This window comes from Pomacea canaliculata, linkage group LG14 (assembly GCF_003073045.1).
Source record: "Pomacea canaliculata isolate SZHN2017 linkage group LG14, ASM307304v1, whole genome shotgun sequence".
Classification (NCBI taxonomy): Eukaryota; Metazoa; Mollusca; class Gastropoda; order Architaenioglossa; family Ampullariidae; genus Pomacea; species Pomacea canaliculata.
The window spans coordinates 14516937-14541962 of NC_037603.1; the positions used below are offsets into that span (position 1 = coordinate 14516937).

General features: G+C 42.7%; 1 protein-coding gene across 1 annotated transcript in view; it reads right to left on the reverse strand.

Moving 5' to 3' along the window:
• Window positions 1-25026, reverse strand: part of LOC112555876 (glypican-6-like) — a 68287-nt gene that overhangs the window by 20181 nt on the left and 23080 nt on the right. Inside the window, 3 exon segments of the mRNA XM_025224441.1 lie at window positions 2206-2336; window positions 14887-15052; window positions 20001-20392. Of these exon segments, the coding sequence (XP_025080226.1) occupies window positions 2206-2336; window positions 14887-15052; window positions 20001-20392 (689 nt within the window).

Here is a 25026-nt window from a genome sequence, read left to right on the forward strand (position 1 = left end):
ACTTGCGCGGCATCTTCACGCACCAAGAGAGGCCGACAGCGAGGTGGCTGTTTGATTGATTGCTTTGTCCTCCACATACCAAAATCTATACAGGGGTGTCCTACTGCTGACGTCCTCACTTTTAATCCATATACCCAGCTTCCCCTCCTCCTACTGTCTCAACTCCATTTTACCCAAACACCAAAAGCACTGTTTTCTGATTACACCATTGTCCAATTTTTACTGATATTACATTCCAACCCCCTGCTCCACCCACCATCCCAAACTAATCCTATACCGTGTTTTCCACCCCACTACCTGTGTACAAATAAACGAACCATCATTTCCATGGAAATCAATATTAATTCGACTTCTAGACATGTTTCTCTATTCGCCCAGCGTTCAAATTGAGCTTCTCGCACGGTAAACATCGCGAAAATCATAAGGGACAACCCTTCCAGCAGCCGTTTACGACCGAAAAATAACACCAAGACCCATTCTAGAATACGACGTCGATGCGGAAAACAATGTTTTCTGTGTGTGTGTGTGTGAGAGAGAGAGAGCAAGCCATTGTTATTCCCTCGTACATACACCCCATTTGCTCAATCATTGCTTCCATAATACACAAATGTGAGAGGTTCTGGATGAGAGAAAATGAGAAACACACACACACTCCAACCCAAATATGCGAAGGAAAGGAGGCAGAACGGAGTTGAAATGTTGTCTCGGCGTTCTTTCTTACCAGTCACCTGTACTACATCTACACTACTTGCTTATAAAGCCTAGTTGAATTGTATCATCGAAGATGTTCCTTTCTAAAAGCAAGTCTCCTACACAAACTGACATAAGACCTGTCCAGCGAAGACAGCATGTCCGGGTGCAAGAACAGGAATTTGAGACTTGAAGCGAGGGCGAGGCTTGTGTGGAGGTGTCAATGACGTCATGTCTGGGCCTAACAGGCCGCTGGCAGGACGCGGCACCGATGCTGCGCACGCTGCAGGCGAGAATGTCCTCCCCCACCCTAGCCGCCTCCTGGCCCGTTACCTGGCGCTGAGCCAAGGTGAGGCGCGATCACCGTTCGAGCTCTGGGCCCGGCTGCTCGGCATGGCATGTGCTTAGCTGTAGTGCTAATGCGTGGTCGTCAGTGAAGCTGCTTCTATTCTTAATGGCCTTCGCTGTCGACCACGTTTAGCAAGTGTTCTGTCATGTCACACCAACACAGGTATGTGCTGAAAAATACATGCTCGGTTGGAAAGGATGTATAGGTTTTATAGGCGACTGCCTCGCGTTAGCCACGAACACAAGCGCCTAGCATCTAAGCCGTGCACCTGTTCCAGAAAGCTCGCCTAGGGTGAGGGTATTTCAAATATTCCGCGCATGCGCAGTCCACACTCGCCGGTGGTCAAAGCGGAAGCTAGCCTCGAACTGCATTTTATCGAGACACATGAACATAAAATGACAGCGGAGTGGGGAGATGGTTGTTATCAACTGTCTCAACGACAATTTATTTTTTAAAGCAAGACAATATTATCTGCTTTCCAGCAAAGTTCGAAAGACAAAAAAAATTGAAAGCGATACAGAGAAATATTCTTCGTTCCGACATCAAACAGTATACGGTAGACACGTCAGGATTGTAGAGGGCCATTTATTAAATCAGCTATATCAGATTATTGTTTTAAACTGGTTGGTTATTAAAATCTCTTACATTAAACCGAGCGTATTGCTGAAGTGATTAATCCTATGGTGTTTCTGTGCAAGTCACTGGTTATCTACAATTCAAATGAGTGAAATGGCTTTATTCTCTGAAACCGCTGCATCCCTCCTGTCCAAACCCCTCGCTCGGGAAGAACACTTTCAGGCGCCTGCACACCGCTGTGCTTTCATCGTTTTGCTCTGTTTGTGCACCCACTATCTAAACTTGTTACTTCGACAGTGAAAGCGACTTTGTCAAAGTCAGAACTTCCTCTTTGATTGCTCCTTATCCATGTCAATAAGGCGGAAATCGTGTAGACCGTAGAATACGGTCACGGCGAAAGAGCTTTTAGCTAAGCCACGTACAAAATGCGGTTTGCGCACGACACCACGAAAACTGCTGAATGCTGAGTGGATGTCACCAGACTAACCGAACTGCCCTCAATGAATCAAAGATGACTGCAGTGAACGGATGGTGCTCCTCCACAACCACCAGCCGCCCACACTGACACCTGTGACAAAGACCAAACTTACCTTGGAAGACACCTGCGCGCTGTTCTCTTGCAGGTTCATGATGGCGTCCGAGATTTTCACGTCGATGGGGTCCACCACCGACTCGATGTTGAAAGGTCCCTCAAGCCGTTTCGCCAGGTTCTTTAGGGCTTCTGCAACAATTAAGATGGCGCATCTTTTAAGAACAATTTCTTGGAATAACTCCACTGTCTTTCAAACCTTGTTAGGTCTGTGTCGACACGAGTGCCACGGACAGGGAGACATATCTACTACCGTCATTTCCGACCTTCGGGGTCATGACACTTTGGGGTCAGGTAAACGTAATTAGACAGTACAGAGAACTAACAGTTTTCCTGTTTACAGGACCGGGTGTTTTGACGTGATATACAGCCTTAGCTGCTGGCTCAATGCAAAAACCACCAATTAAAAAAGTGTGTTTCTCCTTCCTTTCTTTTCAATCCTTTTTTTTTTCTTTCTATGGCCATACTGTCAGGCTAAAAATTGTCAGCCGAACTGTGGCTTAGTTTATCACGTGTAACTTTACACAAATTTCCCACGCTCCATCAGCCACGTGACAACCACGCCCCGCCCACCAACAACCCTCCTCCCATTCCGTTCCCGTGCCTGCCAGTACTTTCAAACATTAAGATGATAATGCTCCGGGACCCGGCACCGGCAACTGGGAGCAGCCATAACAGCTCGGATTTCTGGTCCCGATTTTCCAATACTTTGCAGGCACAAGGAAGACGGTGTTGGCGAGGAGGTGAGTTGGCGGGTGTGTGGGGAGGAGGAGGAGGAGACTGGCTGCTGTGTGCAGGAGGGACCAGGAATCGAGCCTCGATGGTGGAATTGCAAATTGTCTTTATCACGTCGGTAACTGAACACGATAGGCTTGGCCGCCGCCACGTTGCATAATAACCAATTAAATCTTGCCTCGTTTGGCAGGGGAGTGGGGGGGCGGAGTTGAGGCGGGGTGGGGGCGGAACATGTCGGTTGACAGGCGCCGTTAGTCACAAGCCAACGAAGTGCACTGCATGTCGCCACATCAACACCCACACAGTCACAGGTAGCCAAACATCGAACATTTCGTCACATGTGTTACACCCATTCCTTATACATCAAGCCTCTAAAGCTTACTTCCTGTATACCTGAATTTTTTTTTCTTTTCCTTCCTCTCTCTCTCTCACACACAAAAAGCTTCCAAGAATGTATGGACGATTAATATCATTTTTTAAAAAAAACAAATCATATAAAAGCGGGGTGGTCCTACAACCACAATGATGGGCACGTTTTCTCAGTACAGCAACAAAATTAATCCTTAATTAGTCCTAAATTAATTTTCTCGACAATACAGCGTGTACACGCATTTCTCGTCGCCATGAACACGCATTCGTTAAATAGCAACTTCTATGACAAACTATTTTATTTTTAAGTAAAGCGTTTGTTTTGTTTTATTGCTCAGACCTACTTAAACACATTCACCTGTCTCCTTTTTTTTTTTTTTCCTCTCTCTTTTACTTCCTCTCTTCGTGTTTATATCTTTCAACAATAATGCTGTAGCTGTATTTCCGGCACGTGCCAATGCTTCATACTCAGACATCGGCGCTGAAATTCTTCCTACATCCACATTGCTACCCGTTTAACCCCAAATCTGAGTGAATACCCACTCACCCACAAAACACACATAAACATATCTGTTCTCGAGATACACGCGACAGAACATCATGCAGACAAAGGGCAACAATACATTTATCAGGATTGTGTGCGGACACGTGTACGTTGCCAAGGCTACAGCCAATGAGTGAAGCTGGAACCATAAGTTAATTATACTTCTGTTATACAAACAAGAGGTCACTATTTTGACTTTTTTCTGTACATGATGTTTGCAGGCATGGATCTCGAGAACAGAAGGATAGTACTCCCAAGATTATGAGGAACAATATCTTGCACTGAGCTTTTAAACTCATTTGCTTTCAATAAATAAAAAAGGAAGCCCTCCCATCAAAAAAAAAAAAAAAGTTCAGTTTCTGACCATAAATCAGGGTACAAACACTTAACCCCTACATTCCCATTTCTCTACAATTTACACACTGCCAACATCGTCGCGCGCACAGACGCCGTGACGAAATCCAATTACGGGTACCAACATGCTTGGCATGAGTAAACTCCAGTCTGAAACTACCTGCTGCTCTTTTTTCTTTTCTTTTTTTTTTTCTTTTTAAACGGCTTTGTCTTTCTCTTCTTACCCTTCCCCCTCCCTTCCTCAATCACCATCCTGTGCACAGACCAAATTTAACCTCGTCTTCGCAGGACCGAAGCTACGTTTTCAACTTAGCCTACTATTAAAACAGGTGTCCAATTATCGTCTCCGACAGCATCCTCTGTAAAGCAAGAGATACTGTGTCAACAACTGCTGGCAGCTGGAAGTGGTGCCTTGGTGGTATCCTCTTTCTCTTAACAACTGCAACTGCGCGTATGTTAATAACGTCCTTGGAAAATGTCGAGCTAATTATCCTTCCAGTTATTTTCTTGTCGTGTGGAAAATGATCCCACCTCCCCTCTCGCGCTCGGTGTGAATCGAGGTAAATGATCTTAAAAGGCTGTAATGTCTACTCTTTTGGGAAAAAAATGACTGAAGGTTCGTATTTCGTCTTTGCATTGACTTTTAACGGATAGTCAGTCTTCAGTCCTTATTTTAAACGAGATACAATGTTATCTTTCAAAGGAAAAAAAATCCCTACCTGACACTGCAACTTTGAGCAGGTTAATAAAATCATCACCGTCGGTGTATTATTTATACAGTGGTGTTCCTCGTCTTACACCCCGAGTTCAGTCTCACTTTATTTCCACCCTACTCCTGCCACCCCACACACACACCCGTTATTTCGCCGATCCCGAATTCCGCCATGCTTAGGGCAGGGCAGATTTACCCCAAAAAGCTACTCTTCGATTTTATATTTTGTCACCACCCTCTCTCCCAACATTTAAGTATGAAGACGAGATAATGAGTTAAGACTGTACCTGCGACGTGTTGGGGAAGACAGGAGGAGCTGAATTCCTACTTGGCTTAGTACTACATACTTGCAACCCTCATCCCCTCCCCCCTTCCACACACATTACAGAGACTCGGTCCTTCTGGTCTGGTAACTCCACACACCGCTAGAGTGCGAGCGATAAATCGAGTTGTCAGTCTGGAGTTGTCAACAGAGGGAAGTCGTGATTCTTCTGTTAATCATCCCCACGTGTGAACCGCCCAAGCCCCTGTCGGTGCTGAAGATTTACAAGCGCCCTGTACTCAATACTTTAAAATGCAGGGGCGGTAATAGTAAGAACGGGTTAAACTGCTTGATTGACAACTTTGGGAGAAAAGGCCTTCTTTTGTCAACGAAGACAGGTGTTTGAAGAAAAAAAAAAAAGGAAGCTAAGACTGGCTTACGCTGATACAATCACACACTCCTGTATGCGGCCGTTGAGGCTTCCCTGGGTCACGTGATAAACAAAAAGAGCCAATAAAAAAGCTCCTTGTCTAAAGCACATGACAGACCGAGAGCTGGCCAAGTGCCAGAGGTGGCTGCACTCAGGCCCACAATTACACATGCAAAACTCCACCTTCTTCTAAACATCAAAGGGCGACGCGAGTCAAGTGATACTTCGTACACGCAGCAACAAGTTCCCAATCTCACGGCATCCTCTTCTGCCTGCCGCCTGTCCAAACACAGGCTTCTCTAGTGTTGCTAGAGTTCCAGTCCCATTTCTTTACACCACCGCTCTTTTACATCGCTTAGTGTCTGTACATATCTCACCGTCCACTATCGGTTCATTTATCATTACTTGTCTGCACAGCAATCTATCCTAGTCGTGGTGCTGCGCACTACAAATAACTATCATTATTATTATTGCCTGCATGAACAAAACTACAGACAATTCGTGGCTAACGGCTTCCAAGAAATTGAAAGCTGGACATCCCTAGGGGTCGACACAGGCCTGAGACTCAAGGTCCGAGCACCACCATCAACTCCCTGCACCATCGCATGTGATGTCGCCTTAACTGGCAACCACAATAATAATAAAATAATAATAAAATGTTCAAAGTAGGGGAGCAGAGCGTTGGCCTAGCACTCAAATAGAATGATCCTCCGCCCTCCATCATTAGAACCACACGTTTCATCATCATCATTAGAGAATCTTTATAGCGCTGTGTCTCAATCAAACCCAAACTCACTGCGCTTTACAAGATCTGCTTACACTTTCACCAAATGAAACATAAATAATGCACCATATCCCTCTCTCTCTCTCACACACACATGTCCACAGACTAAGGAATCATAGTTGAGAAGCTGTACACATCCACTAATGAGTTAATCGTTTTCAGTCTGATGAGAGGGTGGGGGAAAGAGGGAGTAAAAACGAAACTAAGACTGACAAAATCTTTTCAAATAAGTTTGTGTTTGATAGGAACGCCAACTCTTTTCTGGACCCCTCTCACAAACTTCCTTTCTTTGAATAAATCCACAGCTCACAGTCATCTGCGTGCTTTCCTCCACCTCCCATCTTCCCCTATTCTTCTCGTTCCTTTCCACCCATAACAAGAAAATAAGTCATGCTGCTCTCATGATGGAATAAAGACCGGTGGATTTGTTTCAATTAAATAATGTTTGGAAATACAATTTCTGAAATGTATTATTCTGCCTTCCATGTTATGTTACCAAAAAAAGTACAAGCTAAGGACTTCTAGTATTAATAATATCATCTGCTTTCTGTCCCAGCCTCATGCATACCCAAAGCTTTTATTTCCTAAACACATCTTTGAATGTAGGTAGGTCTTTGTCGACCTTTGGCACATCTGATTATTTGTTTTTATAATACACACCCATTTATTAAATATCTGCGTGTATATTATGATCATTTCTCGAGAAAAAGTTTGATGACACTCGACTATTTGTTTTACAATTTAATAATGGCTTAATCTTTTACGCGCCTGCAATTTTCCAGGCCTGGAATGCTGGGGCAGTGACAAGGGCCGCTAGTAGAGGCGGGAGATGAGGAAAGTAACTGAACACTTTCCAGGACCGGTACTTCCACTCAGCCTGTCAGAGATGAATGCTGTGGCCTACAGACAAGATACACAAATGCAAGGCACACCGGGCTCTCCTGCTCTCTGCAGCTTCCACCTCCAATCTTGTACTCGAGGAGGATCGAGAACAGGGGAGGTGGGTTGGTAGAGGGAGGATACCTGGGAAGGAGGTGGAAGTGGTAGTTCAAGGGGGCTGGGGACACGGCCCAGTGTTGTCGACGAACAAAGTAGCTGTGGAGAAAGAAAAATGGCGCAGGAGAGTGTTAAAAAAAAGGGGGAGAGGGGATGCTCTCAAAGTCTTTTCCCTCGTTCCCTCTACCTGCCTAGCCAAGCTGCAAGCAAACATTATTTATTCACGCATACTGTATCGTCAGTACTTCCGAAAACTTTACTTTGTAGACTGGGGCGAGGGTGTCGCGAGGAGGCAAAGACCAACAGGCTGAGACCAGATGATGGCATTTTTTTTTTTACCCGACAAAGAAGATGAGCGGCCCCCTCTGGTAACCTATATTCAAAGCTCACGTTCACATAATCACGTCACACACCCTGGCACCTTCATTTGCTCAGACCACCTCCTAAAAACCGTCCTAGTGCCTTTTTACTCTCTTCGCGCATCACAGATCACAGGCACCGCCTCGACAGAAATCATTTCACAGTCATGAAATCGGGGTACAAAATCATTTTATAATCCCGCGACAGAGCAGGCGACTCGGAAACAGTCAATGCGGCAAATTTGCCGTAGCAGCCGGCGGGGTCCCCCCCTTAGCCGACCCCCTCTTCCCCCTTTCCTTCTCTCTTTCTCTCTCACCACCTTTCATCCTCGTCGCGACCTAGGTCACCCACCGCCACACTCTCGACCCACACTTCAGGGCAGAAAGATAATAAGAAAGTGGCCTACTGGGTGGTTAGCTGCTTGAATGCCTTTCCGCGCTCAGCTCGCGACAGTAGTGAAGAGACCGCGGCGATGGAGACGAGCTAGGGGGAGAGGAGACGAGCTAGGGGGAGAGACTTGTTGAGTCTCCGCAACGAACAGATACTGGAAGATCAATCACTGAATATCTATCGCGATAACATCCTTATTGACGAAAACAGCGAGGTAATCAAGAGTAAACTGAGCTTCGTTTGGAAGACAAATGTCCCAGTATTTCGCCTAGGGTGTCTGATAATCCAGACGTATTTATTTGTTTTTGAAGGAGGTCTTTATTTACATAAGGAACAAAGAGCAATCAATGATATATTTCCCCTTTTCCATATTTCAATGAACTTCATAATTATTCGTTTATAGAAGGACCTGTCTTTACAGACGAAAAACTGAACAAGGTGTTGATTTCAAAGCCTCTTATCTAAACTGAATTCTGAATAAAAGAAATTCTGAAAGAGTTAAACATGGAAGGTCTGAGGGTGCAGGGTCAGGTGAGTAAGGTGAATGTGGCAACACATCTCATCCGAGGCTCCAATAATTTTTGAGGGCTGATCAAACTTATGTGTTGTCATGATGGAACACAGCTCCTTTAGGATTAACGAGCTCTGGATGATGGATTCATTCAAACTGTCCAATGACCGACGGTACACATTTGAATTGATTGAAACAATCAATTGGAAGGAGCTTGAAAAACACTACACCTTAAAAAATCCCACCACACTGACAACATAACCTTCCTCTGATGAATGTCTGTTTTCGAAGTCGTTTGAAGCGAATCATCACGCCAGAACCAAGACCGTTTGCGCATGACATTGTTGTAAACTACTTCTCATCACCAGTCATCCGTCGCTTCAATAAAAGGAATGTTTTCCTCGCGTTTAAAGAGCAAATCACAGATGTTTATACACGCCGTCAAGTGAATTTCTTTGAGTTCATGACGAACACAAATATCGAGCATGCCTGCGCATCCCAGCTTCTTCATGAGGACATGAATGCTTGCATGATGGATGTGGAATGTTGCTGCAATCTCTCGTGTCGTGTAACGTGGGTCTGACTCCATCAACACCTTTATTCTGACATCATCAACCTCGGTGAGCCTCCAAGGCCGAGGAGCGTGGTTGAGATCGAAATCACTAGCACGGAACTTCGTGAACCATCGTTGGCACTGATGTTGTAAAGAATTGTCATCGCTAACTTTATGCAATTTTTTCTCAAGCTTGACACGCGTTCTTCCCTTTACGGATGTAAAACTGTAAAATATGGCGAAAATGCAGTTTTTTTTTCTCTTCCATCTTGGGAGGGGGAGAGAGATATATACAGCCTATCAAGAAACACTGACGTTGGCAATTGTATAAAAAAAAAAAAAACACGTGGCAGACGAGATGGGGAGCGGCGGTAATTGGTGTCTTGCACCGAATCAGCAGCCAGCAACTAAACCTTTCATCACGACAAGAAAGCCAGCACGTGCTACATGCAAGAGAAAAATAAGCACGCGCTCGAGTAGAGATCCGAACCGACGATCGCCGATCATCAACTTGTGTTGGGGGATAATTCTAACCGCTGCCCCACCGGATTCCGACAGAAGGAAAAAGGGAAAAATTGAAGGAAGGGGGGTAATTTGAGGCGAGGGAAAGGGTGAATGTCTGTCCACATGTGCAGACAGTGTCGCTAGTCTTCACCTGTCATCAGGGGCGTCACCCAAAGCTTCACTTTCAGACCCATGCTGCGAACGTCACCCCTGCTGCCGAATGCTAGCCCAGGCAGCTGTCTGCTGGACTCTCTTTACCTCTCCCTGACCTCAAGCCACTAATGAGGGCAGGTGAAACATGCCAGCAGATTGCTGCGATAGCAGACGGATAAAAGGAGCCGGCGCCGTGCTAGGACAATATCGGCTACGTGCGATAAAAATAGGACTCGCGCTCCCTCCAGCACCCTCCGCACAAAGAAGTTCCACCAGTGTAATAATCATCGTCTACTGAATCTCTCCCTACCATTCAACCCCTCTTTCCCCACTCGTTTTTCATTGCTCCGAATTATTTCGCACCTATGAAAAAAAATCAGGAACGCACGTATCAACCGTTAGCTGAGTATTAACCGTGTGGATTTTTAACAAAATATTTTATCATTTCGGCATAGAGGTCACGTGGTCCAATGAACCATCATGTCATAGGCACATGTCACCTAGTAACATCACAGATTCTGCCAGCTGCAGAAATGATTTGATGTTTCACTCTGATATTCTCCATCCGCTGATCCCTCTATTTTTGTTTGCACGGCAAGCTAGCCCGCTCCAGCCCTCCTTCAAGAGCACATCCCTCCCTCCCTGCAGAGCCCTGCGTGGGGGTGAAGGGTCGCGAACATGACAGCAAGGGTGTAAAAGCGGCCTCACGCTGATTAACTCTCTTGTGTGTGACTTCACCATGTCTAATTCCATGTCTATGTAAGCGCACTAAGCTTAGGGAAATGCGCTCTATAAATGCACTTCCATGCCGCCGAGGGTAATAAAGGGTAGAGAGCGTCGCAGCTGCTTCTTTTTAACATGGTGGCCCGAGGGCTGGCAGGCCGCGCATTAAATATGCAGCCGCGTCATGGCGGGCCAAACTTGGCGGCTCCTAGCTGGGACAAAGGTTGCGACTGGTGGGCCTGCCCGATGGACCCTGCTTTGTGGAGAATGTGAGGAGGAGGAGGAATGTGAGGAAAGCGCGTGGCCGAGGCAGCAGACAACCCCATCGATCCTGGCAAGGGTCATCTTAGTGCAGAATTTACTCCAAGAAGCCTGCAAATATAAGATTCATTACGGCCCGACCAACAAGTGAGGAAACAATAATGGAATGTGCCATTTTTATGGTGCACTTGATAACTGTTCGGATCGAATTTCAGTTACAAAAAAAGGCGACTGAAGCAGTTTATGCAATTACCTTCTCAACCCTCTGCAACTGGGTGGTTGCCTCCTACTCCCTCCCTCTCCTCCATCTCCCATAAGGCGATTCGTTTTCTCTAAAACGTATTCATAAAGTGAAGGGGAGATGCATTAGCAAAGGTCGCGCAGTATACAGCCAAGAAGTGGCTAAAAAAAAAAAAAACTTACTCTCACGGGGAATGCCATCCACCCGTGAAATATGTGCAAGTCAGTATTCTCTTGGTGTGACTAAGAATGCGACCATACGAGCAGCGGCTGAGAACACCTCGTTACCGAGCGAGAGAGGGAGGCTCTGTGACCTCAGTCATCCAAGGAGTCACAGTGCAAGGCGACACTCACTGAAGTGCGATCAGTCATCTCACTTCACACTGCTGGCTGCTTCTACAGTTTCATGGCTTGCAGCTCTCTCCCCAGACTCCTCCCTACCCTCCCTGACAAGTGACGGTGAAGGGCAGCGGCATGATGAAAAAAGAGCATTTTCTTCTTTCTTTTCTTTTTTTTTTTTAGCACGCGATGTGTGCAAGCAACTGCCAAACGATATATTGACGAAAATAAAACGAATAACCGGAGTGGCTTTAAAACTCGAGACTTGTCATATGAGAAAGACGATTTAGAACTGAGGTGAAAATAAATCCACCTCATTCCATTTTAATCGGCATGCCTTGCACAGCATCTGTGCTGCTGTGAGTGAGTGACAGTGATAAAAAGGTAGAAAGTATATGTCTATATATAAATGGGGAAGCCGACAGCCTAATGGGTAGAGTCGAGTAAGAACATCAAAGTCTGAATGGAATGCCCAAGATCCCCATGCGTACCTCCTCGGTTGTACACCGGGTACCTCATTCCGCAGAGGGTCGGGGGTGGTAATGCCAGCGAGAGGGGGGAGATCGGCACCGCATTAGCCAAAGTTTGGCCAAGAAAAAGCATATTTCCTAACACCTCCCTCTCCAGCCACCCTTAAAGTCACGTGACTGCCTTTCAGTTGGGGTCCCCCCACGCACACATACACACAAAATAAAAATGCCCCCGAACGTCTGCACTGACAAGAGCGCTCGCGTAGCCTCGTAGTGCAAGCTTCACTACTCAAAACCCTGTCAACGCATAGTAAATATATATATAGTAAAAAGTACTTGTCCTGGCCTAACAAGTTGGATTTAAAAAAAAACTTTCTACACCCCATCTTTGTATTGCAAAACAGACCATACAGTAAATGGAGAGACATGTTTTGCAGACTATTAATAATAAAAATTTTTTTAAATCTCTCTCCCTCTAAACAGTTTTTTCACTCATGCTATATTACAGTGATGTAGATATTATAATCATTGTGTTTATACAGTGGGAGTGAACAGACTGTGCAGGATACAAGACCAGCAGATCCCTGGGTTCGTGTCAGAGCTGAAGATCTCATAAATTTGCGCGCCAGTCCTGCCAGTGATGCGGCCGGCATTTCCTGGTGGTAATAGGAGGCGACGAGAATGTTCTAATTACAACTTTCTCCATGTTCATCGCACCGAGTTCACCTCCATGCACAGGGACGTGCACTATGAAAGTGTGTATTAATACGACTATTAGAATAATTATCATTATCTGAACTCTACATCTAGTATGAGAAGGGGAGTGTGCTATTACAGTGTAACAGTAATAAGATTATTATAATAAAAATTATTATTATCTGAGCTCTACATCTACTGCCTTATGAGAAGGGAAGTGTGGTATTACAGTGTAATAGTAATAAGATTATTACAATAAAGATGATGATTATCATCATCATTATCTGAGCTCTACATTTACTGCCTTATGAAAAGGAAGTATGCTATAAAAAATGTGATGCTAATATGGTTATTACAATAATGATCATGATGATTATCTGAAGTCCTTCTCTACTGCCTGAATGGCAATGCGGATTGTGTCTAGCAGGCAATACCCATCATGTTACAGTCAGATAAGGAGTAGACTTATCACTCTCCTGGGCTAAATCGCACGTAGTGGCCGACACTCGTCGGGTCATTCTACTGCTTAATGAGCTCGCTGGCTCTCGCTGTAGTTCACCAAGTGCTCACAAATAAAGTTATATGCTTAATGGCCAAATGTATCTAATGAACAGATTCTGGAGTCTTCCCCTCCCCCTAACAAGCACTACCATCTCTGTTGTTATTTGTTCAAAACGTTTAGTTTTATGGGCAACTTCTCCATTCTATCACCAGTATTACTGCATTACACCTTTTCCCTTTTTCTTGGAGAATTTTATTTTGTTCCGTAATCCTTCCTTTTGAGCACGATTATTTACTCCACACAAGAATCTATCAGACAATATAAGTGGTATAATAAAAGTAGTATTATCTTTCTCTCGAAATCCGAAAAGCAAGACCTGAAATTTATGCTAATTCACAAGTTGTTCTTGTTGGCGAGTAAGAATGATGATTTTGTTCAGAAATTAATGTCGTATCAGAATGCTAAGTATAATATGTTAAGGTTTTTGTCCCAATATTGTACTGGCATCCGACTGCGTGCAACATCAAAGGCAAATCTCCATGCTGGCCTAGCTTTAAACCTCATTACTACGTCGACTTTAATTTGGAGGCACGCAATGCTAACAAGATTGTCTTCCGGCGTAACAAGATTACAGGTTTCCAAGATCAGATGTTTTGAAGGGGTTGCCAAGTGCAAGCATGTTTACAGCATCAAAGGCAGCAGACCTCTGACAAGGCGCTAAAAATAAGCAGTCACTCGGCAAGTCGTCTCAGAGAGCGGGTGGCTGTCTACAGACGAAATCCTCATGGGCAAAGAAAGATCAAGCGATCACAGACCAGGTGCACAGCCCATCCCCCATCACTAGCTGGATGCTACCGCCAGGAACTCGGCTAACATACACATAAAATGTATTTAGCAAAGTGCTAGGCATTAGTCACGCAGCTAGACCTTACAGACACCGAATATTCGCCCACAGGTTACAGCTGGTGTGAGATGGTGAGGCAGCAGGGCGTGTAATCTTTGATATAAATGATTTTCTAATTTACACAATCAACTGGACTTCCCCCCCCCCTCTAAAGAATGATAATATAATTTCCATTTTATATTTGCGCTGGAAAGAGACTAAATGAAGCAATGGAGAGAAGAGCTTTAAGCCATGCTGGAATCGACAGATAAAAATCTGCACCGATGTGTGCCGCATGACTGCGTATTAGGAAGCTCTCTCCGCGTAATCTGGGAGGATCGAGTGACAGCAGTAACGACAGGAATGGGCACGCTCGGACGCACGCGCACACATGCACTACCCCTTCTCCCCAACCCTCCCCAGCCTGCCCCGCCCATGCACGAGGCCGTCGCTCGCTCATTCACTCCCTCTTTCCTACCTCGTACATACAATTCCAAATTACGAAAAGAAAATTTGTCAAAGGGATTAAAAAAGAAAAAAAGGATTTGGTGTCAGGTTCTGAAAAATAAATATGTTGAGGTCAAAAGTTCCATCAGTTCTTTTTATAAATAAACCAAGCATAAGACTGCTACTTCATCAATATTTGCTAACAAAATATCAGTGACACCACTTAAAACCTAATAAAAGCTGTTTCTTGATATCGGGTGTCATGGCAGCGGTAATATTAATACAAGTACATCAGCGGCTGTTTTTCTGTGACTGGTTGATAAAACTTGTACTGTTTATATGAGGGTATTAAGTAAAAATAAAGTTTAAGCAAGGGTGTGAAAAGCTCCAACAACTTTAACCAGCAGTCTGAGAACCCTATGTGTTTAGAGATGGAATATTTGTCACTCGTTCAGGCTACTCACCAATATACTGGTTCCAGACAGCGTTGAGCTCAGCGTGTTGTGCCAGACAGCCCTTCATGATGTTGAGGCAGTAGTTGTTGCAGGGCTTGGTGTTGGTCAGTCCGCGGCACTTCGGGCAGTGCGTCATCCGCACCAGGCCCCGTACACAGGCATCCGTCGGTGGAATCTGCACCATACAAAACAATGCTCATGTTAGCACTAACTCTTCCTCCCTTCTGACTGTTCACTGGATATCCACAACTCCCCGTGGTAGCTAGGTGGTCAAATGTCTACCACTGTCTCGCCTTTTAATGCCTACAAGGGAGAATTGAGATAAAGAGAATGTACCGATTTAAATGGGGTGGTCTCCCTAGGGTCTAGACAATTGCTACCTTAACGTGGGAGTTTGTGTGCCCCAGTGACTGAAGAGCTGTGTTGACGGAAGTGTTCCTAGCAGGGCCACCCAAGTCAGACAGGTCTCTCAGAGTAGGAGCCAGATAAAGCACAACCAACCGGTCCTACAGGGTAAGGGTTTTAACTCAGCCTTCACAACCCTGACTTGTAAAGTAAAAAGAACATGCTACTGACATTGCGACAGAGAATTTCTTTGATTAATGTGTATAGAGGTCTACCTGAACTCTTCATAGAAAACTGTATGTGTGCCAACAGTGAAACCAAGAAGGAAGATGTTGGTATGAAGAAAGCCCTCGATACTACCAAAGGCAAACTAACAACTAGCTTTTGAAATACACGTACAATGTACAAAACAGGGAAACATGCACAGATCATACCAAGAATGAATAATTACATACTACATGCTAGTTGGAATCCACAAGAGCAAAAGGACTTGGGCAAATTAAGAATTTCATCAGAAAAGACTGTACTCTGCTCTGGATGAGAAGATGATCTACACCAATAATAATAAAAGAAGATTTATATGGCATATACGCTCCTAAAAAGCATGATCTTAATGCTTAAAACAGGAATAAGAATAAGAAGCAGCAACATCCTAAAAAGATGGGTAGAGAATTCTCTCTCCCTCTCTCTACCAAAAGAAATTATGGAAACCAGTCACCAGCAGGCTGATCATTGCCAGACTGAAAGGAAAGCAAGTAAACAAAACTCCGATTCAATGCTATGCACTGAATGACAGCAAAAAGCAGCATAAATAAACTTTCCCTGAATAACTTCAAGCTGAAATAGACAAGACATCCTGCGACAAGACGATAATCTGATTTAAGAAACAACAGAAAAATTACCCATTCTGACAAAAATAACAAAGAATGGACTGGCAGTTACAGGTTTAAAGTATATTCTTGTCCTGCAGCACTCTATCATATTGTCATATCTTCAAATTATGGAATTGTAACAAATACGCTTTTCCAAATCACGATAAAGTGTGCCATTTTCTACATACTGCACTTAAAAAGGAAAAAAAGTAATTTAATTTATAAACTTAGCGGGCATTTCTCTTGCTTGTTGGTTTATTTGAAGTGCTTGGAGAGATTTCCTACTGTGGGGGGAGAGGGAGATGGGAGGAGAGGGAGGTGGGAGGAAACCGGAGCACCCAGAGAAATTCCCTTATGGACATGTATCACAGAGCTTTGTCCGAGAGACGACATCTCAACCCTAAGTTTCTCACTGCAGTGATAACAAGCCTTTTCTCTTCTTCGCTCACCTTCGTCTTATCTCGCGCTTCAAAGCTAAGGCACCCAGCCCTCTCCACCCCGCCATACCCAGGCAGCCCTGAATGCAAGGAAAAGCATCCAGCTGGTCTCCAGTGTATTGTGTACCTGACCTTGCTCTGTAAACTGTGCACCGCCAAACTCATCCCAACGGCATAACATTATTGCTGCCTCTCTCTCAAACACACACAAAGCATAGCCAACAAATGAGGTATACTTCAAAAAAGCAGCACACACCGTTTACAAAAACAAACAAAAACATTGAGGACGAGGACAGATTATGTAACGAGAACAGAAATGAATGTGAATTGAGAATGAGGGCATGTAAAAAAAAGAGTCCCATGGCAATTTTTAAAAAACGCATGTGCCTTTCTTTCTCTTCTTCTTAGGCACTTGCCACTACGGTGAAACTCTGGAGTAATAAAAATAAAAGGACAAAAGAGTTTAAATGCTACCTTGAAATCAGAGTAACCTTCAGCTTCTCGGCTTTTCAGGGTCAATACTACTAGCCTTCAGGGCCGACATCTCCCCAATAGCTTGTATTGGTCTGAATGTTTTCGGATCCAACAGTAGCGATAAGCTGCGTATGAGAACTGCATTCTACATTACCTGCTCTCGCCTACCCCTAAGAATCCACTCCAAGAATTTCAACAATAGTTCAAGCAGTGTATTTCTATATTAATCAAACGTAACACCCAGCAGACCAGTAGTCTCACAACTAGTGTATCAAGCACCGTTCCTTGTAGCATGACTCTCTATCCTTGCAAAACATTGAAAGAAGAGTTCTTTTGTAATAGAAAAGACCTGAGGGGTAGAAATTATTTGTGTTTATCCTGAACATTCTAGAAATCATTCTGCTTATCCTAAATGTTCTCCATTCATAATCAGGTCTACATTTTCATTGACCTGTCCATAGCAGTGTCAAACATGATGAAAGTGTATCACTGCTCAAACCCAAGCCAGGCATGACACAGAGTAAGCGGCAGGGTTGAGTGTAACCTTTCAGCATTATATCTGCTGTGGGGTCTGGATCATCTTCTATATCTCAGACAGAAACGCCTTCCAAGCTTCCAAGGAGATGGCTGCACTCCTCACCACAAAATCCCCCATGCACACAGGGAGATGAGATGGCTAGACCACAGGGTTCTGGCAATAAACAGTTTTTGTTTCGTAAAAATAAAAAAATTGTGTCCCAAGGCATACGCTGCTACTTCCTCTGTCACAGCCCAGAAACAGGAAGTTCCCAAACTATGGAAGCATACTTTATGGCTTTTTTATGATGATTGTGAAAGTGCTGCAAAGATATCTGCTAAGCTTCCCTAAATTCTGACCAGAATGTCAGACTTTCCATGTCGGCATATCTGAGCCTAATATAACACAGTTGGGATGCTGCTGTGTCAAAAACTAAATGTGCCTGGAAAAGCGTGAGCTACATAAGGCATTCCAAGCAGAAAGCGGTGTCATAAATATTGCCATTCTAAGAGGACATAATCCATAGCACCTTCTTGGCAAATGAAAAAGCATCAATATTATTATGGATGACAAAACATGTGGTCTTTATCATTAAACCTTTCCTATATGAGTTTCAAATGAGACATATCTATCTGACTACAAACTAGTAATATTTATTTTCTCCAATGACAAACTTTTAATCTCACCATAATTTAGATTTTCTACTGAAAAGCACAATACTATAGTCTCTACAGTACCACAACAGTTATCTGGAGCAATTACTCTACTTCCTACCAAAGAAAGTCGACCAAAAGAAAAATACACACATGTATATGTCTTTGTGCACTTGTACGTATAAATCCTGTTCTGCTATATTCATTAGTGTTAAGCAAATGTGGAAATAATGAAGGGGGACAAAAGTACAGTACCATGACAAAAGCTAAACCAAATTTTTTTTTAAATCAGTTTCATTAATTATAAGATATTCAGTCCCAAAAATCTCAGTAAGAAACTGTCCCATTCATCGATATGGAAAGAGGTCAAGATGTGCTCCCCTGAAATAACAAAACAGGCTCACTAACTGGGCTTCGTCTCATCAGCACATGCTTGAAGCTCTAGCACTAGTTCCAGCCTTCAGGCTAGCGATGATGTTAGCACTAAACATTTTAGATCAATCTTCATGAGTATTTCTAAAAATAAAAATCCACAACATGCTTTGCAATAAGCTAATGATATAATGATATTTTGTTCCGTTAACTTTCCAATAACTTCCACCTTAATTTCATGTTTGATAGGTTAGCTCTTCAGAACAATTACATGATGCACGAGAAAGTACAAAAATATTTTGCTGCAAATGCCTCAAAGTATGAATATGACAGAGACCAAAATGTGTGCATAATTACACCTGTCTAATCAAAACTGACTTTACACTATCTAAGACCTTTATCCATCATGCGTAATGCACACTTGTGGCATATTTACTTTTGAAGTTTTCATCTGGAGAGACTTTGCTGATAATAAAATGTCAGTAAATCCTACCTACCTTATCATCTATTCTTTTAATACTTAAACTAAGCATGAAATGATGAGGAAGTTCTTCTTCTGGCATTCTTTATCTAGTGCATAACCTAGCAACTAACGATGCTGGCAAGGCTGTGAACACCTTTAGCCTTAATAACACCGGAAGGAAACCCTTTTTTAAAGAGAAGCCGCAATGGCTGAATAGACTATGAAGTATAGACCTTGTTTCCTTCAAAATGAAGTCAGGGAGGTGGGTAAAAAAAAAAAAGAACAGGAAGCAATGTCAGTTGGATGGGTGGGAAAATAAAACTGCAAGTGTGCTGTTAAAGTGCTCTCCTCTCGCAGTCAGAGATATTCCTCCCTCCTTCAGAGATAGTCAGAGCATATTCCTCCCACACACACATACAATCTTTTGCCATTGCTTTTTCATTAGTTCTCCACAAAAGCATATTCTTCAAGAAGTATTTTGGCATAATTACAACAAAGAAGAAATATCATGTTAAAGATTATAAAAAAATATTTTTGTAAAGTTATTTGCTTTACAAATTAGTACATTTTAACTGATTTAATTTTGCAGGATAGTCGTTTTTGATTGTTATTCATATCAGCACTCTACCTTTATTTTGTGTCCCATTTCCACTAAAGTGCAAGGGTTTGAGAAATTCAGATTACATGTTCAAAATTGATAACAGAAAGAGGATTTTTTTTTTATTCATATAAGCTTTGTGAATAAACCCTACAATCTTTCATTACCAGCAACGGCATCACTTATGCCTAACATACTACTATGTGTATTTTCTTTTGTTGGAGTTTTCTTGCTGATTTCTCACCATAACAGGCACCACCACCACCACCACCAACACTGTTTCAAAATGCTAAAAAGCCACACGAAATTATTTTTTAAAAACCACTCAGTTCATGAATGACTAAATAATTTCATTACTAAACTGAGCATAGAACAAAATAAAGGAATCTTACCTCCATCACAGTAAGCACCACATCTCTTCCAATGGCTAAACCTTGTACAAATGTTCTGGCAGCAATGAATGCCCTCTTGACTTGCACAGAAAGCTTGTTGGGAACATCTCCAAACGGTTTCAGATCATTCATGCGTTCCGTCACACACGTCAAGTATTCATCGTCAAATACATACTGTCCATTCAGGAGTTCAATCATTTTCTGTAGTAATCGACTGAAGAAGTTATCCATCACATCCATGAGGTTTTTGTCCTTGCCTTTGTAGTATGCCCTAAGTTCTGTAAAAAGGTCTGCAAATATTCCGGAGTTTTGCTGGTATAACAATCCATATGTCTTCACAAACATTTCATGCAAGTCTCTTCTTGCATTGTCCAATAATTCTGTGAAAAATTCTGAAACAAAAGCAAAAAGAACTGTTTGCAGTCGTAGCACTTACAAATATTTTCGCCACACAGCATATTTCGATTTAAAGCTTGCTATGCACATGCCTCTATTAGCCTCTGGAAAAACAGTTTATAAACATGCTCCACAAATAAGCATGATGAACTTGCTCCAGAAATATGCAGGATAAACTTATTCCAGAAATAAGCAAAATAAACTTGTCCAGAAGGTCAGAAGGTGTGCTTGCAAGTTGTAGTTCATCCAATCCATTTTTCAAGTCACAATTTCAAAACAATGGTTACTGAATATTAATGTACATATTAACACATCACTGTTAACACGTTAAAAGATTAATCTGTATGAGGTCTCAGTGTGTTAGTGCAGATTATTTGTGTGCACAAACATACACAACTGCAGGGAGGTAAAAAAAAAAAACCTACAAAAAATGTTTTGAAAAATGAATCTGTCAAAAGACGAGGGTTAGCAAAAACATGAGAAATCTGCTTTACTTTCTTCTATTTTCTCAATTCGATTTCTTAGTTCTTTCAGAAAGAATTAAAAGTGAACTTTAAATGGCATATTGCCAAGGTGGAGCCCCTCTTTTACGCTGACTTTCACCTTCCTGAACAAATCAGCTACCAGTCACTGGCTGGCGACGAACACTGATTTCTAGTCACCCGAAGAAGCTGGCCTTCATCCTATAACCTTTAAAGTCAAGTATGCCTACTTCAAGAATGCGGACACTCAACTCGATAGTAGCTCTGCTTAAGATAACGCACTAAGAATTCTTTCAAATGTCTCCCACTTAACACTTCAAATCGCGGTTTACTCATACTGTTCTGGGTGAGGTACACCTTAGCAATAAACGGCTGGCAGTGAAAGTGCTATTAAACTGCCACAGGTAAAAACCAAACTGGATGATGCCTCTCCAACCATCCCTAAAAAAAAATATACATAAAAATCCACTTTTCAAGTTTACACCAGCATTCTGATACAAGTGTATAAGCACTCTTGTACTTTTTTCTCCATATGAGATCAGCATCAAACAACTGCCAAAGTATAGCATATACTTACATATTAGTATATTCTGTGAGCAGGAAGACTAAAGCATAATTTTTTTTATTTCTGAGAACAAATCCTTCTTCATAAACTCATGAAAATATTCTCGTGTACATAAGAAAAAAGTTGTTTAAATCCTGGCCTTGGTTATTTTATGTTGGGGACAGGTTTTATAGTAGATATCATAAATACAGACTTGAATGACAAGCAGTGTTATGTTATGTCACGGAAATAAAATGTTAAATAAAAAAATTCCACTTTTCAAAAGAAGTATGAATGCACAAGAAAATTCTGCTAATGTTATATTTTGTTTCCTAGCAGTATGAATGTGATGTAACTCGGATCTACTTGACTTTTCTACCTATAAGCAAGTACCTATTTTGATGACAGACAAATAAGTTTCCTACTCCATATAGGCAAATTAACTTAAGTAAAATACACGTTGCAAAAAAACTGAAATAATGTTTTAACATTGAATATTTCCTTATGCCATCTTTTTAACTTGCTTCTAAGAAAGTGTTTAACAGTCTGTGAGTGCTAGTCTTTTTTTTTTTAAACTTTATATCAAACTACTGAAGGACCAAACTGGAGGCCTGTTGCACTCGAACCTCAACTAATGTCTGTGGCAGGAAATAAAACAGTGACGGTTTCACGTTCCCTAACAGACAAATGGTTTTCAACACTATTGATCACTAAGCCAGTGGCTGTCCTGCCCAACCGCCCACCCCGCTCCTTGTCACACAGGGAGGCAAGGTTGGCGGCAAGGTTGAGGTTGACAGGAGGTTGAGACAAGTCAGGGCTGCTCACCCTAGCCCCCACCAACAACACAAAGCCATACAGGAAAAATGTCAACAATGCGAAGGGGCTGAAAATCGACCGTCGGCTATGTAAACCTAGTGGAAACAAAACGTCTGCAATCACACAATAAACATGCCACGAGGTGTAATTTACCAACACAAATTGTCCCCTGTCTTGGAGAAATGTCGTTTGGACTCCCTCCTCCCTATTTTTTGGGCAACGCTATATCTGCCTTGCCTAATTGCACATTTAAGGTGCATCATGTTCAATGGAGCAAAACTCCCTACTACATCCACCACTATTATTTTATGACAAAAATAAATCAGCCTTTCTGAGTTTTTCTGCACATCTTTTTCTCCTGTCTTTATTTTATATATATACATGCATAAATATCTCAAACAAATCAGTGTTACCCAGAGAAACCACAGAGAAAAATGAATATTCCAGGAACAAGTGTGCTATCACAGCAAACAGTCTGTCTTACACGCCTTTCCCAGCCAACAAATTCATTACTATTGGTTGCTGGAATGTGACTTGAAAACGACTTGATCTTGGAATTACAGATGCACCTCAGACAGCCAAAAAGAAAAGAACTCTTTCAACTGGTGACACTATTTTGTGAGATGGCATCAAATGCACCTTCATACACAAACAAGCACATGCATGCACACACACACACAAAATACAGCATACAGCAAATACACATGTGCAGCAAATACACATACATGCATCAAATACACATATGAGCAACAAAGTCCTCTTTACTTAGCTTGTGAATTATATCCAAGGCTACTCTGCGACAGTCTGAATGAATAAAACTGACTCTAATGACCCTAGGCAAAACCCCAACAGCTGTCTAATAGGTGAAACATTATACATGTGTATGTATGTGTGTGTGTTTAGCAAGGGTGGTGTACCTTACTTATTTGGCACTGGACAAATTAGTAGACCTTTGTCCCAAGCAAGTGCGGTGATGATGGCCATCAAAAGACATAGTCACAGAATGGGAAACTAAGCAAGCACACCCTCCCCACAACTCCCAATACACCCTAATAGCAGGGAAGGTTATTTAGTGCCTGCAATACAACATTTGTGGAAGGCCAGCAATTTCCCATCGCACCTCTGCTATCAAAAGCAATCATCTTTTGTCAGGCAGTGCTATTTGCGACCTCACTAGTATTGCCTTCTAGACGTCTATGACTGCCAATTTTCAAAGCAAGCTTTCTCTGAGCTTTGCCTCAAGTGAGAGAAGAGAGGCATCTTGGCCTTACAACCACCAAGGATTTTTTTTTAAAAAGCTGTTGTTCTTATTGAAGTCAGCTGTATTTCTAATCAGTATAAACTAAAATGCATTCTAAAGAACTCCCTCCCCAAACCACAAAAAAAAAAAATTTAGTATTTTCAGAAAACTGCTAAATGAGTGCAGATCAAATGATCAGCATTGCAAAGTCCAATTTATTAGCCTTTTCTTGCTCAGGAAGGTTCTTTCTTGGGTTAAAAAAAACTGAAATAAATGTTCACCTATAGTATTCACAAATATATTCTGTACTTCTTTTATTAATGCTGTACCAAGAAATATGATACACATTTGGTTGTCTTTTTGAACAATGTGGTTGCCTCACCATTGTGAAATCACTCATTTCCATGGTAGGAAAGGTAGCATGCAATCTATGTCTTGGTGCCATGTAACTTGTTGGTGAGAAAGGTGGGTGGGGAGATGCTGAGCGCCACATTCCAGCCTTATCGGTGCATCTCAATCCCTCAAAATCCGACAAATTAGACGTTTCTGTAAGAAGACATCTACTGGGGATTTTGCCTAGGAACGTCAGTGCCTGTTCCTCCCCTCAGACTGTCGCACAAGTATGCTTCGATATAATTCACACACCAGATAAAGAGAATCTTGCCGCACCAATGGCATTTCGCGCTGCCCGAGATTGCAAGTTCGCGAACTGAGCCATTCACCTGCCCGTTCAGGCAGAGGGCTTTTGGTAGTGCTGAATCACTCGCCTTCCTGCTCCATCCCACCCACCCCCAGCCCCCAAGCTCCACATCCTATGCACACCCGTGGCTAGCTTTTAGCTAACTAGTCAATAAAGGCAACGAAAGTAACGGCCCAGGATATGGTGCAATTTGCCCTCTGGGGTCGAGAGAAAAAGGAAAAGGTCAACAGCCTCCGTACAAACTGGATACCGCGGAATTAGAGGGTTCACCTTATGCTACGTTCCATGAAAGATATGTAGGCACGCTCTCTCGCCAGAGTTCAACGCCGAGCGCTCGGAACGTTGCCGCGCCATCTTGATGCACGAGTACTCCCCACGGGAGGAAGGTGCTTCCACCTACAGACCATTTCGTGCTATGGGGTTGAAGAGATATCTGATTGGGTCGAAACCGGAGAAAAGAAACAGATTTATTCAAGTCTAAAACCTGAAAAATAATAATAACTAAAACTGAGCAAGGAAAAAGAAAAGGAATTTTTTTGTGTGTGTATTAAATATCCTAAGTGACCTATTCTGTACTGTAATAAAGAGGTTTACCTGTTTTCTGAAAATGAACCTTTCAAAAAAATGAATAGGGAATTAGCCCCTTGGTGTAAAAATATAAAAGTGTTTTTTTCTCTCTCTCTCTTCTTGATGCTTTGGGTGTTCCATAAATGTATAATGTGGATAGCATAGGTGAAGTGAACTGAAAGAAAATCGAAGACACCAACTCGACCCTTCAACGGCTGCCCTGTGAACAGGTGCCACGACCCGAGATGAGTGTGTGTGGGCATGCGTTATGTACGTTCCTG